This window comes from Larimichthys crocea, chromosome VIII, assembly GCF_000972845.2.
Source record: "Larimichthys crocea isolate SSNF chromosome VIII, L_crocea_2.0, whole genome shotgun sequence".
NCBI lineage: Eukaryota > Metazoa > Chordata > Actinopteri > Sciaenidae > Larimichthys > Larimichthys crocea.
The window spans coordinates 24,605,716-24,622,889 of NC_040018.1; the positions used below are offsets into that span (position 1 = coordinate 24,605,716).

The window sequence follows — 17,174 nt, forward strand, 5'->3', positions numbered from 1 at the left end:
TTTAGTGCTTTTTCTTACTTTGTTTAATAGTTTTCCTGTTTCATACCACAAGCACATCACTTCTTTTTTTACAGATTTCAATGTTACCAATTCTTCATTTGTATTGTTTTATCGTGAATTAAAGGCTGCACTGGAAATAGGTTTAGTAAAACTGTAAAGAGGCACTTAAAGAATGCAAATACGCTGAGTGGCTATTGCACAAAAAACACTGTAATTAGTGTCAAAAACTGGGCCTGCTGTAATGCAAATCTACATCTTTCCATTTATGATTCACTGATACATTTTAGCTCATTAGTGACCTCTCTCTCTCTCTCCACACTGAGCTTCACATCCCTGAATATTAGAAAGAAAAAATGAGACAATCACAGAACAAAATGGAAGTCACATCTGTTAGCTTCCTGCCTGCAGATTTACAGCACACATACGCACACAGTAAGACATCAGCGCTCTGCAGCTGCTATCCAGATATGAAGTGCATTCCTCCAGACAAAATAAGGTTTTTATTATGGTGCATATAGCTTTTCAACCGCAGTGATCACATCATGTAACGTATGGTATCTGCTCAAACCAAAAACATGCCCACTTCAACGTGGCTTTAACAAAAAAAATATTATTTCCACATCTAAATTTGTATCTTGTATAAGCCATGTACTTTGTGCACTGATTTTGTGTCATTTCATAATAATAGTCGCTGAAGCTGAAGTGAGAGAGCGAAAGAGGGCGAGGAGGATAAACGGAGAAATGAGATAACACATCTGTCTCGACGCTTGTTTTTTTGTTTTTTTCTCCTGATGCAGAGAAGAAAAGCAGGCCACAGCAGAGAATCAAAGTCAGCAGACATGTCAACACTTATATAGAGAAGTAGGGTGAAGGCGAGTGTGTATCTGCGTGCACGTGTGTGCGCGCGCGGTATTTGGAAAAATGCCAAGAAAAATTTACATCCCAGGCAGCCAAGCTCCATACTTTGTCTCACTGCTGCAGAGGATGAGTCACGCTGTATAAAGTTAGACTGATACATAGGATCGATACAGGATTGCAAAAGTATGGCAGCATGACGTTTTTATTTCATAATAACAGATTAATAATTGTTGTAAATTGTGCAAATTGCGTCACTTATTTCAGCGTAGTATTTATCCAGTTGTTGACAGTCTTCCTGCATATAAAACTGATATAATTATCATTAAAATCATTTTTACAATTAAGGCTTCGTAACACAATACAACACAACATTTCTCTGACCAAAGTGGAAGAAGAAGAAGAAATGCTTGACATACAAATAAGATTACAGTTTATATTCATTGTGCAAGCCTTGGTCAATATCAGCTTCCATGCCTTCATTCGATCGAGCCAACAGCAGAGAGATGACAGGAAATTAAAAAAAGAACTCAATGAGGAATGACATGCCACAAAAAGTCACCAGCCAAATGCACATCAGGGATGTTGATTCCTGGTTTGCACCCTTAGGGTGCCCCAACAAATAACTTTTAATTAACCCTGCCTTCTTATGTCTCTCAGTATCTCTACCACTCCTGTCTGAGTTTGGCCAGAAATACAGCTCCACAAAACATCTTCCATCTTTATAATGAGGAGGTTCAGTGGAGTTTATGTGTGTATGTACACTGTGAACTGTGAACTACAGTATGTGTGTCAATTATTCAGACACAATTTAAAAAGATCAAAAGAAAACCACATATATCTAAGTGCAGTTTGACTGATTGTCCACATACAATCAGTGGCAGCCCACTAAGAAAATAGACTTTTGATGATTTATTTTAGTAAATGATGAAATGCACCCGCCAGGGAGAAAGCAGGGTTATTTTGGTCTAATCTGTCTAAGTTAGTCTCGCAGCAGCCACTTTGGCAGGAAACCAACGTTCCTTTATAAAAGGTGCTCCTATTGTAAGAAGACACAGTGGCTTTTAGATTCACAATGACACCATGTGACCAAGAGGCAAACACAATGTTTCCTTCCTGTCCTGAGAAAAGAATCGGACATATTATTTATCACAGCCTAGCAGAGAAGAAGAATATATCCCACCCAGAGAGTCCATCTTTCTTCTGAAGCAAACTATGTAATGTACTTGCCACAGAGGCTGCCAGATCGGTTGAAGTTTTTTTTTTTCTTCACACTGTCTGGTGTGACTTCTGTGGTCGCTAAACTTCTTCATTATTGCTACAGCACAAGACTTTTCAGCAGCTTCAGTAATAACACGAATGCAACAAAATCTTTGCTTTAAATCATTATAAAGAGACAAAATTATTATATAAATGAGATAAAAGGTAAACCATAAACATTATATGGTGCAGTTTTAAATCCAATCCGATTTCACTATTAACCGCCGTTAAATGTTCAGCTACGCCATGTGTTGCTCATAAAATCAACAAAGTAGCTGTGAGTTAACAAAGAGTTGGACTTTCAGTGCAACAAAGCAGGTTAAAGGAGCACTGCACCTCATCAAAACATCAAGAGTACAACACCTGTGTATGGATTTTCTTCTCAATTTCATTTTAACTAAACCTGCAAAACAAACACAAGAACGCATATGCGATTTCATACATCCATAATGTTGTGAAATAAACTGTTGCGTTTCTAGTGGGGTTACACGGGACTCACACCGAACGCGGAACGGAAGCGGAACGGAAGCGGAACGGTACTTTGCCCGGCGTCAACTCACACCGGACGCGGATCAGCCGCGGAACGGCAGCGGAGCGAGCCGGCCGTATTCACGCGAGATCACGAGATCACGCGAGAATCCTGGACATACCCGAGACCCCGCGATAAACAGTGTATAAAGAAAACAACAACAACAAACAGCTGACTTTGCTTCTCCGACGTGGAGGAGATTATAAAAAGCATCTGTTGTGTCATAAATGATTGTGTGTTGTTCCACTTCAACAATTAGTCTCTCGTTGAGACCCTTTGATCGATCTTTGATCACCTGGTGCCACCGGTCATGACGTCACGTTGATGTGAAGTTGTAAAAAGCTACATGAACTGAGTATTGTGTTTTATTTTGAAAGGGGGCGGAAGTTTATTACGTTGATTCAAGGCCCGGTTTCCTGTCTGGTGCGCAGTGCTCTGTTGAAATTTACGAGGTTCAGCCGCGGCTCGCGGAAGAAATAGAAATCCTGCGGAAAGCTCGCGCCGTGGCGCGGAGAGCCGCTTCTGGGACGCTTCTGATCCGCGTCTGATCCGCGCCCGGTGTGAGTGCTCTCATTGACTAGACTGGATTCTATTTGCTACGGTGACCGCGGCGGTACCGTTCCGCTTCCGTTCCGCTTCCGTTCCGCGTCCGGTGTGAGTTGGCCTTTAGACGTTAGGCATGTGTGATTACAGTGTGTGAAGCTCAGTGGAAAAAAAGTAGGAATATTAATCAAACCAGTAATCAAATAGTGCTGACTGACAATGTGCAACTCCTTAAGTATACGAGTACAGGCAGGCACACATGGAAACACACAAACGGTAAAAAGCCACAACCGAGAGACTTAAACTCCGACTAAGCTCTGGAGCTAAACTTGACCTGACCTCTGACCTCGCCCTGCAGCAGAGAACCTCAACAAACTCTCAGGCTGTCTTTAGGTTGACCTCCTGGACAAACTGCACACCACAGGACACTGAGCTCTCACTTTCACTGTGTTTTTAGTCTGTATCAGTCCTCCTGCACCCAGTGACCTGCTAAAAGATCATAACCAGACGTGGCATAAAAAGTGCAGCCTGGTTGCAGACATGAGCCAGCTGGGCACATACAGACAAAAGTCATTTTAATTACAGTAGGCAACTTTTTTTTCTTTAAACTGGCCTTGAAACCGCAAATTTGACCAGACAAAAAAGCACAGCTGGCACATGTGGCTGTAGTAACCCTAAATGTCAAAGGGGACAGCCTAGATGCAGAGTACATTTATAAATAATGGATTTTAATTTCGCCCTGCTTCTAGGAAAAATGGGCATGCCCGATAGAGGGTGTCTCAAGACGGTGTACGCACACAACGGAGAACAACTACACAAATCGGCGTATATATCTTACAAAGTAAACCATTAAAACCACAAGGTTTTGTGACAGGTTCGCCTGTGTTTAGCACACTCACACTAACAAACACACTGCACACACACACTCACCGCGTTTAGCGGGCATTAAACACCGAGCTGGAAAAGTTGACATTGTGTTTGATGAAGTGTTCGCTGGAGAATTACTTGCACGCCGAATTAACGGCTGGCCGTTTACAATTCAAAAATAACCGTTAACGTCAGTTGACGTGCTGTGTGTGTGTGTGTGTGTGTGTGTGTGTGGAGCTTTAACCGCCAAGTAAAAACGCCGCAGCAACAAACACACACACACAAACACACACACAGAGAGAGCCCGAAATATTTAAGGAGTTTTCAGTTATCGCCGCACAAGAGAGAGAAAAGGAAACGTATCGGGCGAGCAGGAAGGTTTAAAGACAGCAGTAGTTGGAGCTGCAGGACTTAACTTACCTTAATATTCCAGTCTAAGAGCCTCCACAGATGTTTCTTTTACCATATATGTATCGCCTTGGGGCGCCAGGACACACGGACGCTGACAGTTTTCCCAAAATGTCTCCTCTGTTTCTAATTGGGTTTCAATCCTCCGTCAGACAGATTCGCCTTTTGTCCGGCAGACAGGCGCCATGTTGACACAATGACGCAAGGAACGACGGGAGTCGCAGTTTACAGAACTTACTGTACTCGCTGGAAGGTGCCACTTTGTGAGGCACATCTGGCTGCGAACTGAAATAAAACAATGCAACATCCACGCAGTGCTGGCCTAGTTTTGGTAGTTTTATGGTGTTCAAGAAGCTACACTGTGTTTCTCTCTCTCTCTCACCATCTGTAAACATACATGTCTCATTAATGCATGTTACTAACTAAACTTCTGTGCTCTCTCGTCCAGCAGGTTCTCATGGATCGTGGCTGCTGCTGTGATCCTGCATGACATCCACTACACATATTATTATTGCTACCATATCTCTATTACAGTTTATAGTTAGGTGATGATTTGCTGCCTCTGTGTCTCTCTATATCACAGGTTCCACTGCTACTGTAATCATTTTATTATTCATTGTAATTCATTGTTATTTTATCATTCATTGTAATTGTACAATATGTTTGTGTTTGTTCAGTACACGTGACATCTATTGCACATCTGTCTGTCCTGGGAGAGGGATCCCTGCTCTGTGGCTCTTCCTGAGGTTTCTTCCACCTTTTTTACCTGTTAAAAGTTTTTCCTCACTCGAACCGAGGGTCTAAGGACAGAGGGTGTCACTCCCTGTACAGATTGTAAAGCCCTCCGAGGCAAATGTACTTTATGACTTTGGGCTATACAAATAAAATCTGATGTGATTTGATTCTAATATTTTTTGTCCACCCAGAATTTTTCTTACATAGTTTGCATATGCTGCTGTTTTGCATACTATCAGTAAAACAGTTCCTTTCCTCTATTTTATGTTTATTTATTCACAGTGTAAACATTTAGGCAACTAACATACAAGATTACAAAAGCGCCTTGTTCCCACGGAGCTGCAAAACAGAACCAGACATGCGTGTGCATTGTTCCTCCTGTAATCTTTGAGTAATCATAACCACCAGGTTTCTTCATGTATATAAGTGACATAAGACATTTTAAGCAGCTGTGGGGTGATTCTTTACAATCAGTGCTCTGCACTAAATCAAACATGTAGTTAAAAGCAATAAATCAATTTAAAAAAAAATCTGAATAAAATATGACATAGAACATAAAAATCAGCTAAATGCATTTTAAATCACTATAAAAGAGTTTGCAGCCCTGATCACCTGAGGCAGGTCATTTCACAGTCTTGGAGCCCTGACTGCACAGGCTCTGTCTCCTTTGTGTATAAATCTGGAGCAAGGAACAATCAGGAATAATGCACCTGAGGCCCTTGGGGAGTGAGAGGGGACAAAGGGCACTAAAAGTTCAGCTAAAATAACTTGGGGCGAGGCTTCTCAGGGCTTTATAAGTAATCAATTTTATAAACAACTGGTAGCTAGTGTAAAGAAGCTAGAATCGGTGTGATGTGATCATGTTTCTTTGTCCAAAATGATAAATATTAATTTTAAACATTCCTTACAACAGTGTATGTTGGCACTGGCGCATCAAAACCATGAAGAACCTCTGTCGCCTCCATAGATCAGTGATGTTCATGCTCGTTACTCAGAGTCCAGCTTGTTTGTATTCTAGCTGCCTAATCAGTGACTAATAAACACATGGGACACAATAGGAATACAATTATCAACCTGGGGTAGTTAGAAAGCCTTGGTAGACTGAGAACCGCTACTGCATGCACATGGTAAACTATTAACAGATTATACTGTTTAGATGATACAACATGGTGTCTGCAAGTCCTGCGTCTGTTTTATTAAGCTGCATTCCTCCATTTATTAAAATCAATTTTTATTCATGCTGAAAGGTGTTTTGGAGAAATAGCTGAAATCAATGGTCAGTGGTGAGGTCAGGAGGGAAGAAGGTGTTCAGAAGCCTCTGATGTCTTATGCTGTAATATTTATTGACGCTTGGCCAAGGAGAATTAGAGACACTCTCAAAATACATCATAAGTGTCTGAGTTGGTCTCACATGCCGAACTCCAGACTTTAAACCCCTCCCGATAACACCGCAAATACTATACACTCAGAAATAGTCAAAGAGAATGTTTTTTTACCCAGCACATTTTAGTCTCGAGACACTGTTGTCTGTTGTTGTTTATGTTAATGAAATGTCATCAGCAAGCTATCTATTATGTCTAGGAAGGCAACATTCAGTTCCTTTGACCCTGATCACGGCAGTGTTGAGATAGGCTGTCCCCAAACAAACTCCTGAGGACCTCAAAAAATTCCAAAACAAAAGGTAACTTTAGGATGATATTCAGGAATACTTGCTAAATCAACAGATTTGAAACAGTCCTGAAACTTGCTCTGAAGCTATTTTGATTTGATTCCTGCAGGAGTTCACGTGACTCTGACCTCTGGACACATTTAATGGCACATTTGTTCTCATCACTGTTCTCTCACTGAGTGATAATACAGCTAATGCAATGCTTTGTTGGACAGACCTTATATGTAAAGTGCTGAAGTATGAGGTATTTTACATGTAAACCCTGTTGCAAAATCTACAGAAAACAGATGACATCACTACTGGGCAATGATAACATGATTCTGTTTATTGGTACAAAACATGTCAGTCTACTTAAAGACAGTCTAGAGTGTGGTATAAAATATAAAAATAAATGTTACTGACAACTAACACTTAGACAGTTGCAAACAGCAGTATTAAAGTAATAGAGAGGTGTATATATATGTGTGTGTGTGTGTGTGTGTGTGTGTGTGTGTTCAAGAGGGAACCCAGATGTTGCCGTGTGTGTCGGGTGCCTGGCTGTACGGAATGTTCCAGATCCAAGGCTGATCTGAAACCAGAGAAAGAAAAGAGTTCAGTAAAATTAAACCTCTACTATAAAATGGACAAAATGGCAACATTTATGCCTCCTGCTGCTGCAGAGTCTTCATCACTAAGTAAAAGTATCCCATCAGTTTTAAACCAAGCCCCTTCATCTGCACTGATCTACTAAAATAAATTAGATTGAAAGGTTTTTAGAAATAATCTATAACATATAAAACCTTCTGAATTTCACTAAAAATCCATCAGTTTTGTCGCTGGATACAATAAAAAAGCCCTACAATGAATTTAAAAAATGAGCACAAGTGGTGGCTGAATTTCAGCTTGGACTAGCTGCACGGCCAACATTTTCCCTTGTCAAAGCTGGAAAAACATTGGTAAACTAAACTGTCCCGGTAACATTGAACTAGCACTGACAAAAGTAGGACCTTCCCTAAATGGAATATAGCAATCATTATTGCACCTGTGAGTTTTCTGCAATGACATGTCAAAAGGTCTGCTGTGCAACCAGTTCGTTAAACTATAGTACCTTAGAGTATTTTACAAGTATTGCAGGAAAACTACTAATCTATCCAACCTCATTAGTAAATCTGTGTACTGCTTAAACAAAGCCCGGTTGGTCAATAGTGGAAAGGTCAATTTTGTAGAATAAAATTTTGTAGAATAGATGGTGTTTTTGTTTTGTTTGTTATAGGCCGTAGGCCATTATCAGTCAATAATATCAGTATCGATATATTGCTCAGGCTCTACTATGAACATAGCTTAATTTACAGAAAATTTCATTATTATTAAAAAGCATATAAGCCACAAACAATCAGAGTTCAACAATACGCCATGACTGCCGAGAAATGGTTTCAGTCTTACACCAAGTTTCCAACTAAAGACAAAACATGTAGCGGCTGTCGCTGTTAGTTCCGTTAACAAGTTGCCGTTTCCTTTAAACTTGTGTTTTGTGGAATAAAATGTGTGAAGCCTCTTTAAAGCAGTGGTTTTGTGCCACTAAATAGCACTACCTACACCTGCTGCATGCACAACACTCAAATCAGACATCGGAAAACATTTTCTAGAAGAGATCAATATAAATAGCATTATTGCTGACCATGTGGTATTTTAACAAAGGTTAGACTGCAGTACCTTTAGGAGAGTAGCATGTAGGAGGGAGGTCAAAGGGCACAGGGAAACCAGAGGAGGAAGAAGAGGCAGGAAATGGGTTTTTGTGAACAGGGAAGGTCTTCATGTTCTGGAAGGAGACAACATTATTCAGCACATTTAACATCTCTTCTTCCATGTTGTCATTCATATGTTTGAACACTGAAAATGTGGTGTATTGACTGAAAAACGCCATGTTGGTGTAGAGCTACTGTTTCTCCATGTGTGTTGTGCTTACAAAGGCGGAGGGCACATAGAGGACTCCCAGCTCGTACGAACGAACCATCACCTGAGTGTTGTTCTTCTCCAGCGCACCCCACGCTGCTTTGGACAGGTTGGCACTGAAACACAAACAGAAACATACAAGCTTTAATGTTTTAGTAGAGCTGTGTGAATGAGGAAACATCTTTTCAGCATGTAAACAATCTGAAATCATCATTTTTAACTGACTTTCAGTTGGATGCTGAACTGTCATGTGAGAAACAGTCCTCCAAAAAATAAGATTTTCTTTTTTTAGAGAATTTTTTTGTATAAAAAAAAACAAGAATGTAGGACTCAGAGAATTTGCTGGAAGTTTATAATAATGGATTTAAGGTAAAATATGACAAAATGGATTTTTGGATAAACTTTACAGTACCATTTCTTTAAGGAGTTACCAGTTTAAGTAAGTAATATGTGAGAAATGAAAGAACACATAAATCATTTAACATAATAAAAATGAACAAATCTGAACCTAGCGCACACACCTTGTGACGAGGAACCAGGCAAGCTGAGTGAAGTCTGGTGACGCCCTCATGTACGTCTTGATGTGTGGCATAGCATGACTTCTTCCTGTTGTATTCGCCTTCCAACGACTATACACACAAACACACAGGACACACAGTTTTATTAAACTGTTGAACTAAACAGGAATGTGAGTCACTATGAATAGGTCTGTGTAAACCGTCAGTCTTTAAAAAGCTGGAATCATCCTGCGCTATAACTTCTGACCACATTTCAAATACAATTCAGATCTATAGAACATTGTAGCAATTTGAAATACGGATTATGAAAGAACAACAGGAATGATTTTTGATTAGGTGAAGTGAACTTACTGGAAGTACGAGTGGAGCCAAAGTTGTTTCTGCGCTGTCTGGATGCTGTAAGGAAGAGATCCTCCCGCTGGAGGGCAAAAGAGATGTACATCACAGCTAAATACACAGCAATCACTAAAAAAGCCAAATGCTAGATGAATGATGCTGGACGTAGATAATTAAATTAATAAATGAGCCAGAAATTAAGCTTATGTTATGGCAAAAATGTACCAATGTGGTAAAGGTTGTTTTTATTTGCATGTGACTTCTAAAACACGACTCACCTGGATAACCTTCTAAACTATTCCTCACATCTTCGACAGATGGATACAGCTGCAAAAGCAAAAGATCAATCCATCAGCATCAGAGTTTTATAACCTTTTCCTGGACTGTGGAAAAACTTGGCAGTTACAGGAAATGAAAAGTAGCACAAACTGAGAAAAAACATTAGTCAGTAAACTGACTCAGTTATTCCAACAACTGAGTTTAACCACAAACTACCATTCATACCAGGAGTAGGGATAAAGCAAACAAAATCACAGAGTAAACCACACAGTATAGACATACTGTACATTTTCACATTTGACAAAAAACATAAGAGATCAGTCAACTGTGCCAGTGGGTTTTCTATCAAGCATTACTGTGGTCTGAAACCCTTTACAAATTAGTTTTAGGCAATCAAATGCCCTGCAGGGACTCTGAGGAAGTGCAAAATGTAACCTCAAAATGACTCTTCTATTATTTACCCCTCGAAAGCTGAAAGCTATTAGAAAGCACAATGATAATAGTGGCAGCAGTAGTCACAGAAAACCTAATTTGTACTGTATTACTTAGTATTATCTTTCCTCATAACATTTGAAATGCTGCACCACACAAGCTACAGGCAGACATCAGGTTGTGTTGGAGGAACGTACCAAGTGCATGGGGGGGTCTGAGCGCAGAGAGGATTTCCCCAGCGTGGTCATGGTGCGCTGAAATTCCCCTGCCAACCATTTGGACTTATCCAGTCCCATTGAGCCGATGCTGGAGAACTGGCCAATCACAGGCCACCTTTCCTCGCTGGGAACAGGATCAGTGTGGTCATACAACAGCTAATAAAATAAGAAAAAGAGAAAGAAACAAAGGACATACCTGTTAGAGGCCACATGGAAACATTTTCTGTTTTTTAGCACAATGCAAGTACTCAATGAGACAATGAGAGAGAGGTGGATGGCACTCCATGGATTTTGTTGCTCGGTATCAGTGTCATATTGACCATGGTGTACCAGAAATGGCCAGAAAATGTATTAAAATCATCCATCATGCTAGATCAAATGTTCTCTATATGTAATATACCTATGAGCTCACTTCACCAGTCAGACGGTATCTGACTTCCAGAGCATTTGCTATTCCAAACATAATCGTGCTTTGCAAAGAAACACCGTGCTTCAGTACGAAAAGGAGAAAATCTAAATAATGCAATCACCAAAATATACAGTTTCACAACCTCTGCGCTGTCTTTTGTAAAAATATAAATTTGGTAGCAATTCATCACATTGGCATCACCTGGTTGTTGAGATGCTGCTGAACTGAGACTTCCTAATAGATTACATACATGCAGACACTTGAAATTAAAAGTGACATGAGCAGTGCTGCTGTAGACTATGCACTACAAATTGTTTAAACTGCTTGTAAATTTAAAAGCTGGCTGAATTCACATTATCCTTTCCTTGGTGTCCATGTTGGCTGATTCCATTATTACCTTAATGACTTTTGTTTACGTTCTTGTTTTCTGTCTTGCACTGCAGTATGTTGTTAACGAATCAGAGAGAAGAATGGGAGATGAAGAGAGTAGGGACAAACCTTCCTCATCCTCAGGTGGCCCCAACGCTCCATGTCTGAACCAACATATCTCCCCGGGGTTGAGCCCACCAAATAAACCCTGATAAAAGAAGAAGATAAGATGAGAGACGAACATCAAGTCCATATGTGTACATGTGTAACAGTCTGTACGTGCCTCACCTGGTCTCTGACAGGTCGTGCTCTTTGATTCGTTGGATCCACTCCTCGAGTTCTGGTGCACGGTATGATGCCAAGTATTCTAGCAGGTCCCTTTTAAAGAAGGTCGGTGACTCACCTGAGGTTGCACTGCTGCCCTTTGGTAAACGTGGATACAAGGGGCTCATCCACAACCTGGATTGGAAATAATATATTTGGGGGCATTTTCAAACTTCATATCTGGATACTGTGCAACAAAATATGACACTACTGTCTTCCTCACGTTTGACTAGCTTTTTTGTTTTGTTTTGTTTTAGCCTTTCCTTTGTTAAATAAAGAGTAAGCAGACAGACTCACCCTTGTGTTTTCTGGTACCAGTCAGCTCTGATGAGATTGGAGGTCATAATGATGACTCTGAAGCCTTCCTCATACCACAGCAACATCATCTTCCTGCACAAAGGCACACAGCAATTGTTTGTTTCATATAACAATAACAACAAAGAGTACTCACCCACACCTGTAATTTCTGCAATGTTAAATCACATGGTGCTACACAGACAGTTCCTGACTAACCTCACAATAATACCAGGCAGGGAAAGAAATGCTTACGTGTGGTGAGTTCCAAAAGCAATATCCAACTTGGCCTGTTGGGGAGAATCACACACATTAATCACATTTAAAGGGAAATCTAATTTAAAAGGGGAGTCTCATTAACAAGCATTTCATGATGGTTCAAAATGCACATCAGAGAAGCTGTTATTAAACAAGTGATTCTTTGGTTGTGAGTCTGTACCTGACAGAATCGAACATGTGGGAAAGGCTGAGCCTGCTGCACGAGCCGGGCTTTGGCCTCCCTCTTATCTCCATGGACAAGCAGAACGGGACGATCCCTGTAAACACAACCCAAAACAAAGGGCTAAGACTGGGCTTTCACTGGATTTATCACCAACCTTCATGACTGTTGGACTGCTTCTTTTATTATGGCAATTCTTTAGGTATTAAATGATCTAAGTAGTTTCCTCTGTAATTCAATATGTGTTTTGTATCACCTTCATTAATACTAAAAGAATAAACACATATCATTATCCAAATTTGAATCAGGAGTTGTGTCCCATGATGGTTTACAGTTTCTTTTTTTCCACCCAGACAAGAATGAAAGAAACATGAATAATCAACTAGTATAAAAACTTCAAATATCACAAAAACAACCGGACATTTAAATAAAATAACATCAGTACTAGCCTTGAAAAGCCATGTTTGTAAAATCCAAAATCTTTCCATGCAAACAATATCCTAAATACTGACCAGATATCACAACAAATGCATAAACCTCTCTTTTTAACTGTAAGTCTCTGTTAATAAAAAGTATGAACTGACTCAGAGCTGCAGAATTGCTCACAACAATAACAAATAGAGATTTTTGTCATTTTCTCCAGTTTATTTATTCAGCATTGTGAGAAAACGTCTCACATACAGCAACACATTTACAACCATACAAGCCATGCTACACTAGAGGGTGCTGTCGTCAGTGTAACGTGGACTTGAGCAGATTCCCACTAATCACAGCTACAGGAACATGGTTATGATAATGTGAAGAAAAAAGAAACAAAACTTACCTAAACTCTGCTGGGTACTGATTAACCATCCAGGCAATATCAAAGCAGTAGTTGAACTATAAAGAAATAAAGTACGCTGGTATTAATGACCATAATTCCCTCCAAACCTGGTAGAAAGATGTAAATAAGAGTCTTCCTAACAGCTAGTAGGGAGACTGTTCGTCACAGTGGCACTTTGTGCTAATGTGAGCATCACAGTAACTATGCCAACAAGCTGATGTTCAGCAGGTATAGTACCTACCACGTTTTCTCACCTTACTGAAGTATGATAGCATGATAACATTTGCTAACCCAAAATACAGCAGAGACTAATGGTTTCATTCATTTTGTATTATAATTAATAATAATTATGTTTAAGATTAGGCTTTAATTGCAGAACAAGACAGAAATTAAACATAATATGCATAACTCTGTTTTCAATAGTGTAGAATCACCTGAAAATAAGAATTTTTATCACCTTAAGTAATTCTTTTATATCTACATGGGTCCTCTTTCATGGACACTACCATGTTACAGTAGCCTAATAGACACCTACCACGTAGAGTTTCCACAGTTAATATGGTTACTGACCTGAACAGATTCTTTCAGGGTCCCGAATAATGGAGAGAGGATGTCTAGATGAAGGACAAAGTAAAGATTACTTGATAGAAGTAATGTGTAAAAGGCAGATACCTTATTCACATGTAGAGCAATCTACATTTTGTGTTACTTTGACTGTTCCAAAAGATTCAACCAGCTGTTTTTATTTAACGTAGTATTTAACCAGGAAAGGCTTGATGGAGATTAAACATTTCCCTTTAATCGAGTCCTGGCAAGAAAGACAGTTTTACAACACATAACATCCCAAATAAATAATAGTGCAGTACAAGCTGCCCACTGATCAACTCCACTGGCACACAAAGAGCAGAATGAGTGATACTGGCCATTCTCTGTTTTGACTTTCCTAGCTGATCTTGGTTGTTTTATTTACCTAATTTAATTCAATTAAAACTCTTCTCACCTCTGATGTGCAGAGCTCCACTGTTGTACTTCCTGTCCAGGCCTGTGACTTTGTTCAGGTAAAACCTGTACATGTCGTTCAGACAGGGAACGCTGGATTCAAAGAAGTCGTCTGGCTCGTCGATGTAAAAGAGCCGGCCGTGGGGACTCGGCGGACGCTCGTTCTCCACCTTTGCTTTCTTTGTTTTGGGGCTTGGTGCCTTCTTTGGCAAGTTACTGACACTCTTCCCCTTTGCATGTCCATCATCGTCGTCATCACTCTCCGAGAGAGCCCAGCCTGAGCCATCCGACACCTCTTTCTTCCGCTTTCCAGCCAGTGACTGACTAGTTTCATACTTCACTGGATTTAACTGGTTCATTGCTGCTGACTGCCTGGCCTCAGAGCCGACAACAAGTGAGGATACAGGGGTGTTGGCTGGTTCTGGTTTCACCTCCACAGGTGGTTCAAGTTTAGGGCTTGGGGGAGAGGCAGACCGATGAAGACCGGGATTAGAAGCAGGGGGTCGGTTAGATGATGTAGTCCCAGAGGGAGGAAGAGCCTCGTCATCGTCATCACTGCTGGAGATGGTCCACTTGCCGTGTTGACTGTCCTGAGTCATGTCTGACCAGAGACACAGAGAGAGTTCAAATATCAGCTGTTGTAACAGTTTCAATGGGTGTGCGACAACTTGATATAGCTGAATCTTTACTCCGATAATAGCTGGTTTGATGTTATACCAAACATCTGCTGATAACCATGACACCAGGGGGACAGATGGACTTAACTCTAGCATGAAATGAAAGCATTTAGGTGCATTTAGGGTATTATAAGATGGTGTTATATACTGCATAGTGCAAAGTCAATAACAGCAACGTGGTGTGTCTAAATATAAAATGTGTCAACATCTATTAACAGCATGCATATGCACAGAAACTGCAAAAACATGAATGCACGCAATGGTTCAGAAATATGCAAAATGTGACAATACGATTTAAAATATAAAGCAATGAAAAACAAACAAAAACATTGCATTCATGCAGAAATCATGCAAGCAAAGCAGATCACGCAAGCTCTGCAGTTTATAAATGATAAGGTGATAAAATGTGTCGGCGGAGCGCCGAGTTTGATTTACCAGGTGTGATCTGATATGAATGCAGAGACTTTTATCAATGAACCGCCGCTGAACAAACAAACTCACTTCAACACACATGAGACAACAAACAACCCGCAAAGTGCAGGAGGCGCTCACGGAACACGTGTCCGGGCGGAAACCTCTTTTCCTGTGTTGTCTTACAGTTCCGCCACAAAGGTTGGTTCATGTTTATTTACTTATTTTTAATTTAATGTTTCTACAGTTTTGACAACAAAATAATAATTTAAAAAAACATCTTGATATTTTAGGTGTCCACTCTCAGTTTCTTTTTGAAACTCCTCATAAATATTAACGAGCCTCTCTTTTGATTGGCTCACTGTTATGTCTGAGGATATATATATATATTTTTATAGATAGAAGAATCCAGTAGCAGCATGAGGCACAGTAAACACACAGTAAGCATGCATGAAAATGAACCTATACCACAGTAAACATGTGTTAAAGTTAACCTATGAGCGGAATCTGTATTTAAAATTAAACCTGTGCCAGTTAGTTAAATATGTGCATAGAAATTGAACATGTACACAGAGATGACAGATATGCTAAGAAATGAAACGAACTATATTTGATTAAATTAGGCTGTAGACATTGAATGAATCAATAAAAGTCCTTTCCAGGCCAACCACAATAATTAAAGGTCCAGTGTGTAAGATTTAGGAGTATTTATTTGCAGGTATGGATCGCAGTAATCATTAGTATGTTTCCATCACTGTATAATAACCTGAACATAAGAAACGTTGTGTTTTTGTTGTCCTAAAATGAACCATTTACAGTGAGAGGGTGTCCACCATGATGAACAGACAAACCAAACACTGACTTAGATATGGCCTTTTGCTTTTAATGTGAATTTTGTAGCCAGAGTTTTTCCTCCATGCTCAGAATTGGTGGGTGAAGCGTGGGAGAGTATTCATTTGGTTGAAAACTTCACAGCCAGGTGCCACTAAATCCTGCATACCGGACCTTTAATTTTGATTGTAGCCTTCCTGGATGGTGGGTCCAGGTGGGCCATGCTCAGGACTATGATTGTATAGTTGAGCCATCACAATCTTAAGTTCTTGTAAGGCATGTGTCTGACAAAACGTATGTATTAAAACACTGTGCTGGGGTTTCCTTGTGGTTCTTATAGTCTCCAAAAGTAATAGGAGCCAGAGCCTTGAGCTATCAAGCTCCTCTCTTCTGGTAGGTTCTCATGGGTCTATCTATCTACTCCAAAACTCAACCGGTCTTGCTGTAGGTTTTGCTTAACATTTTTGCCTCTTAAAGGAAGTTTTAACAGCTTCCTAAACTGCTGGGTATCTGTAAATAATATTATAAGTAGTATTGTATTCACCTCCCCTATTTGACAAATGGAGTGAGAGTCAGAAAAAAATAAAACTGATTTCAGTATTTGTGTTGTAGATTTTGTTAGTTTGTTTATTGTGTTAGTTAATAGATATAGAACTGTAAAACATTTAAGTAATAAATAAATAAACAAAGACCAAATATAAGATGAACAAACTGGTAAAAATCGCCATGTTTGTGTACAAACCACAGACAGTATAGAACTGGTACTAATAGATACCAACTCTTATTTGTTAAACTTCCTGTTTACTTGGTGGTTTGTATCAGAATCAGAATTTAGAAATACTTTATTAATCCCTGCGGGGAAATTGTTTTTGTTACAGCAGCTCCCAAACGGTAAGTGAGATAGTAAGTGATAGCAAGAAAACAATAGCAAGAAAACAAAACTTTAACAATATACACCTATCCGATACCCTGTTTTAACACTTTATACACATGTATAAATAACAGTAAAATAAAACC

The 17,174-nt window shown here is 39.8% G+C and overlaps 2 protein-coding genes across 8 annotated transcripts in view; both read right to left on the reverse strand.

The window, feature by feature from the left end:
* The window catches only part of LOC104919714 (homeobox-containing protein 1), a 20,951-nt gene extending 16,137 nt beyond the window's left edge, over window positions 1–4,814 (reverse strand). For 2 of the 4 annotated variants that reach the window (XM_019258383.2, XM_010731794.3), the window contains exon 1: window positions 4,475–4,813. The gene's annotated coding sequence lies outside the window, so the exon portion shown is untranslated. Of the gene's footprint in view, window positions 1–4,117; window positions 4,236–4,474 lie in introns of those variants that run through there. The other 2 variants (XM_019258381.2, XM_019258382.2) reach the window with 2 other exon arrangements.
* Window positions 4,259–15,508, reverse strand: tdp1 (tyrosyl-DNA phosphodiesterase 1). 4 transcript variants are annotated; one of them, XM_027281159.1, is made up of 17 exons: window positions 15,351–15,508; window positions 14,240–14,839; window positions 13,810–13,853; window positions 13,240–13,295; window positions 12,417–12,513; window positions 12,233–12,267; window positions 11,981–12,073; window positions 11,648–11,818; window positions 11,489–11,567; window positions 10,561–10,737; window positions 9,931–9,979; window positions 9,668–9,734; window positions 9,320–9,427; window positions 8,812–8,914; window positions 8,559–8,664; window positions 7,329–7,434; window positions 4,259–4,285 (listed from the first exon to the last, which is right to left on the reverse strand). In XM_027281159.1, the coding sequence occupies exons 2-16, from the start codon at window positions 14,835–14,837 to the stop codon at window positions 7,361–7,363; spliced, it is 1,857 nt and encodes a 618-aa protein (XP_027136960.1). In that variant the 5' UTR covers window positions 14,838–14,839; window positions 15,351–15,508; the 3' UTR covers window positions 4,259–4,285; window positions 7,329–7,360. The 4 variants fall into 4 exon arrangements, with proteins under 4 accessions (XP_027136960.1, XP_027136961.1, XP_027136962.1 ...); XM_027281160.1 differs by having other exon boundaries at window positions 4,272–4,288; window positions 7,328–7,434; XM_027281161.1 differs by lacking the exon at window positions 4,259–4,285 and having other exon boundaries at window positions 7,171–7,434; window positions 15,417–15,508.
* Between the last annotated feature and the right edge of the window lie 1,666 nt (window positions 15,509–17,174).

What these genes read in the sequence shown, in the direction of transcription:
- tdp1 (XM_027281159.1), bottom strand. Translation starts at nt 14,837, where the DNA reads ATGACTCAGGACAGTCAACACGGCAAGTGGACCATCTCCAGCAGTGAT. An exon ending in TGGAGCTCTGCACATCAGAG is followed by an intron (nt 13,854 to 14,239) that starts GTGAGAAGAGTT and finishes TCCTTCATCTAG; the next exon opens with ACATCCTCTCTCCATTATTC. An exon ending in TACATGCTACTCTCCTAAAG is followed by an intron (nt 7,435 to 8,558) that starts GTACTGCAGTCT and finishes CTCTGGTTTCAG; the next exon opens with ATCAGCCTTGGATCTGGAAC.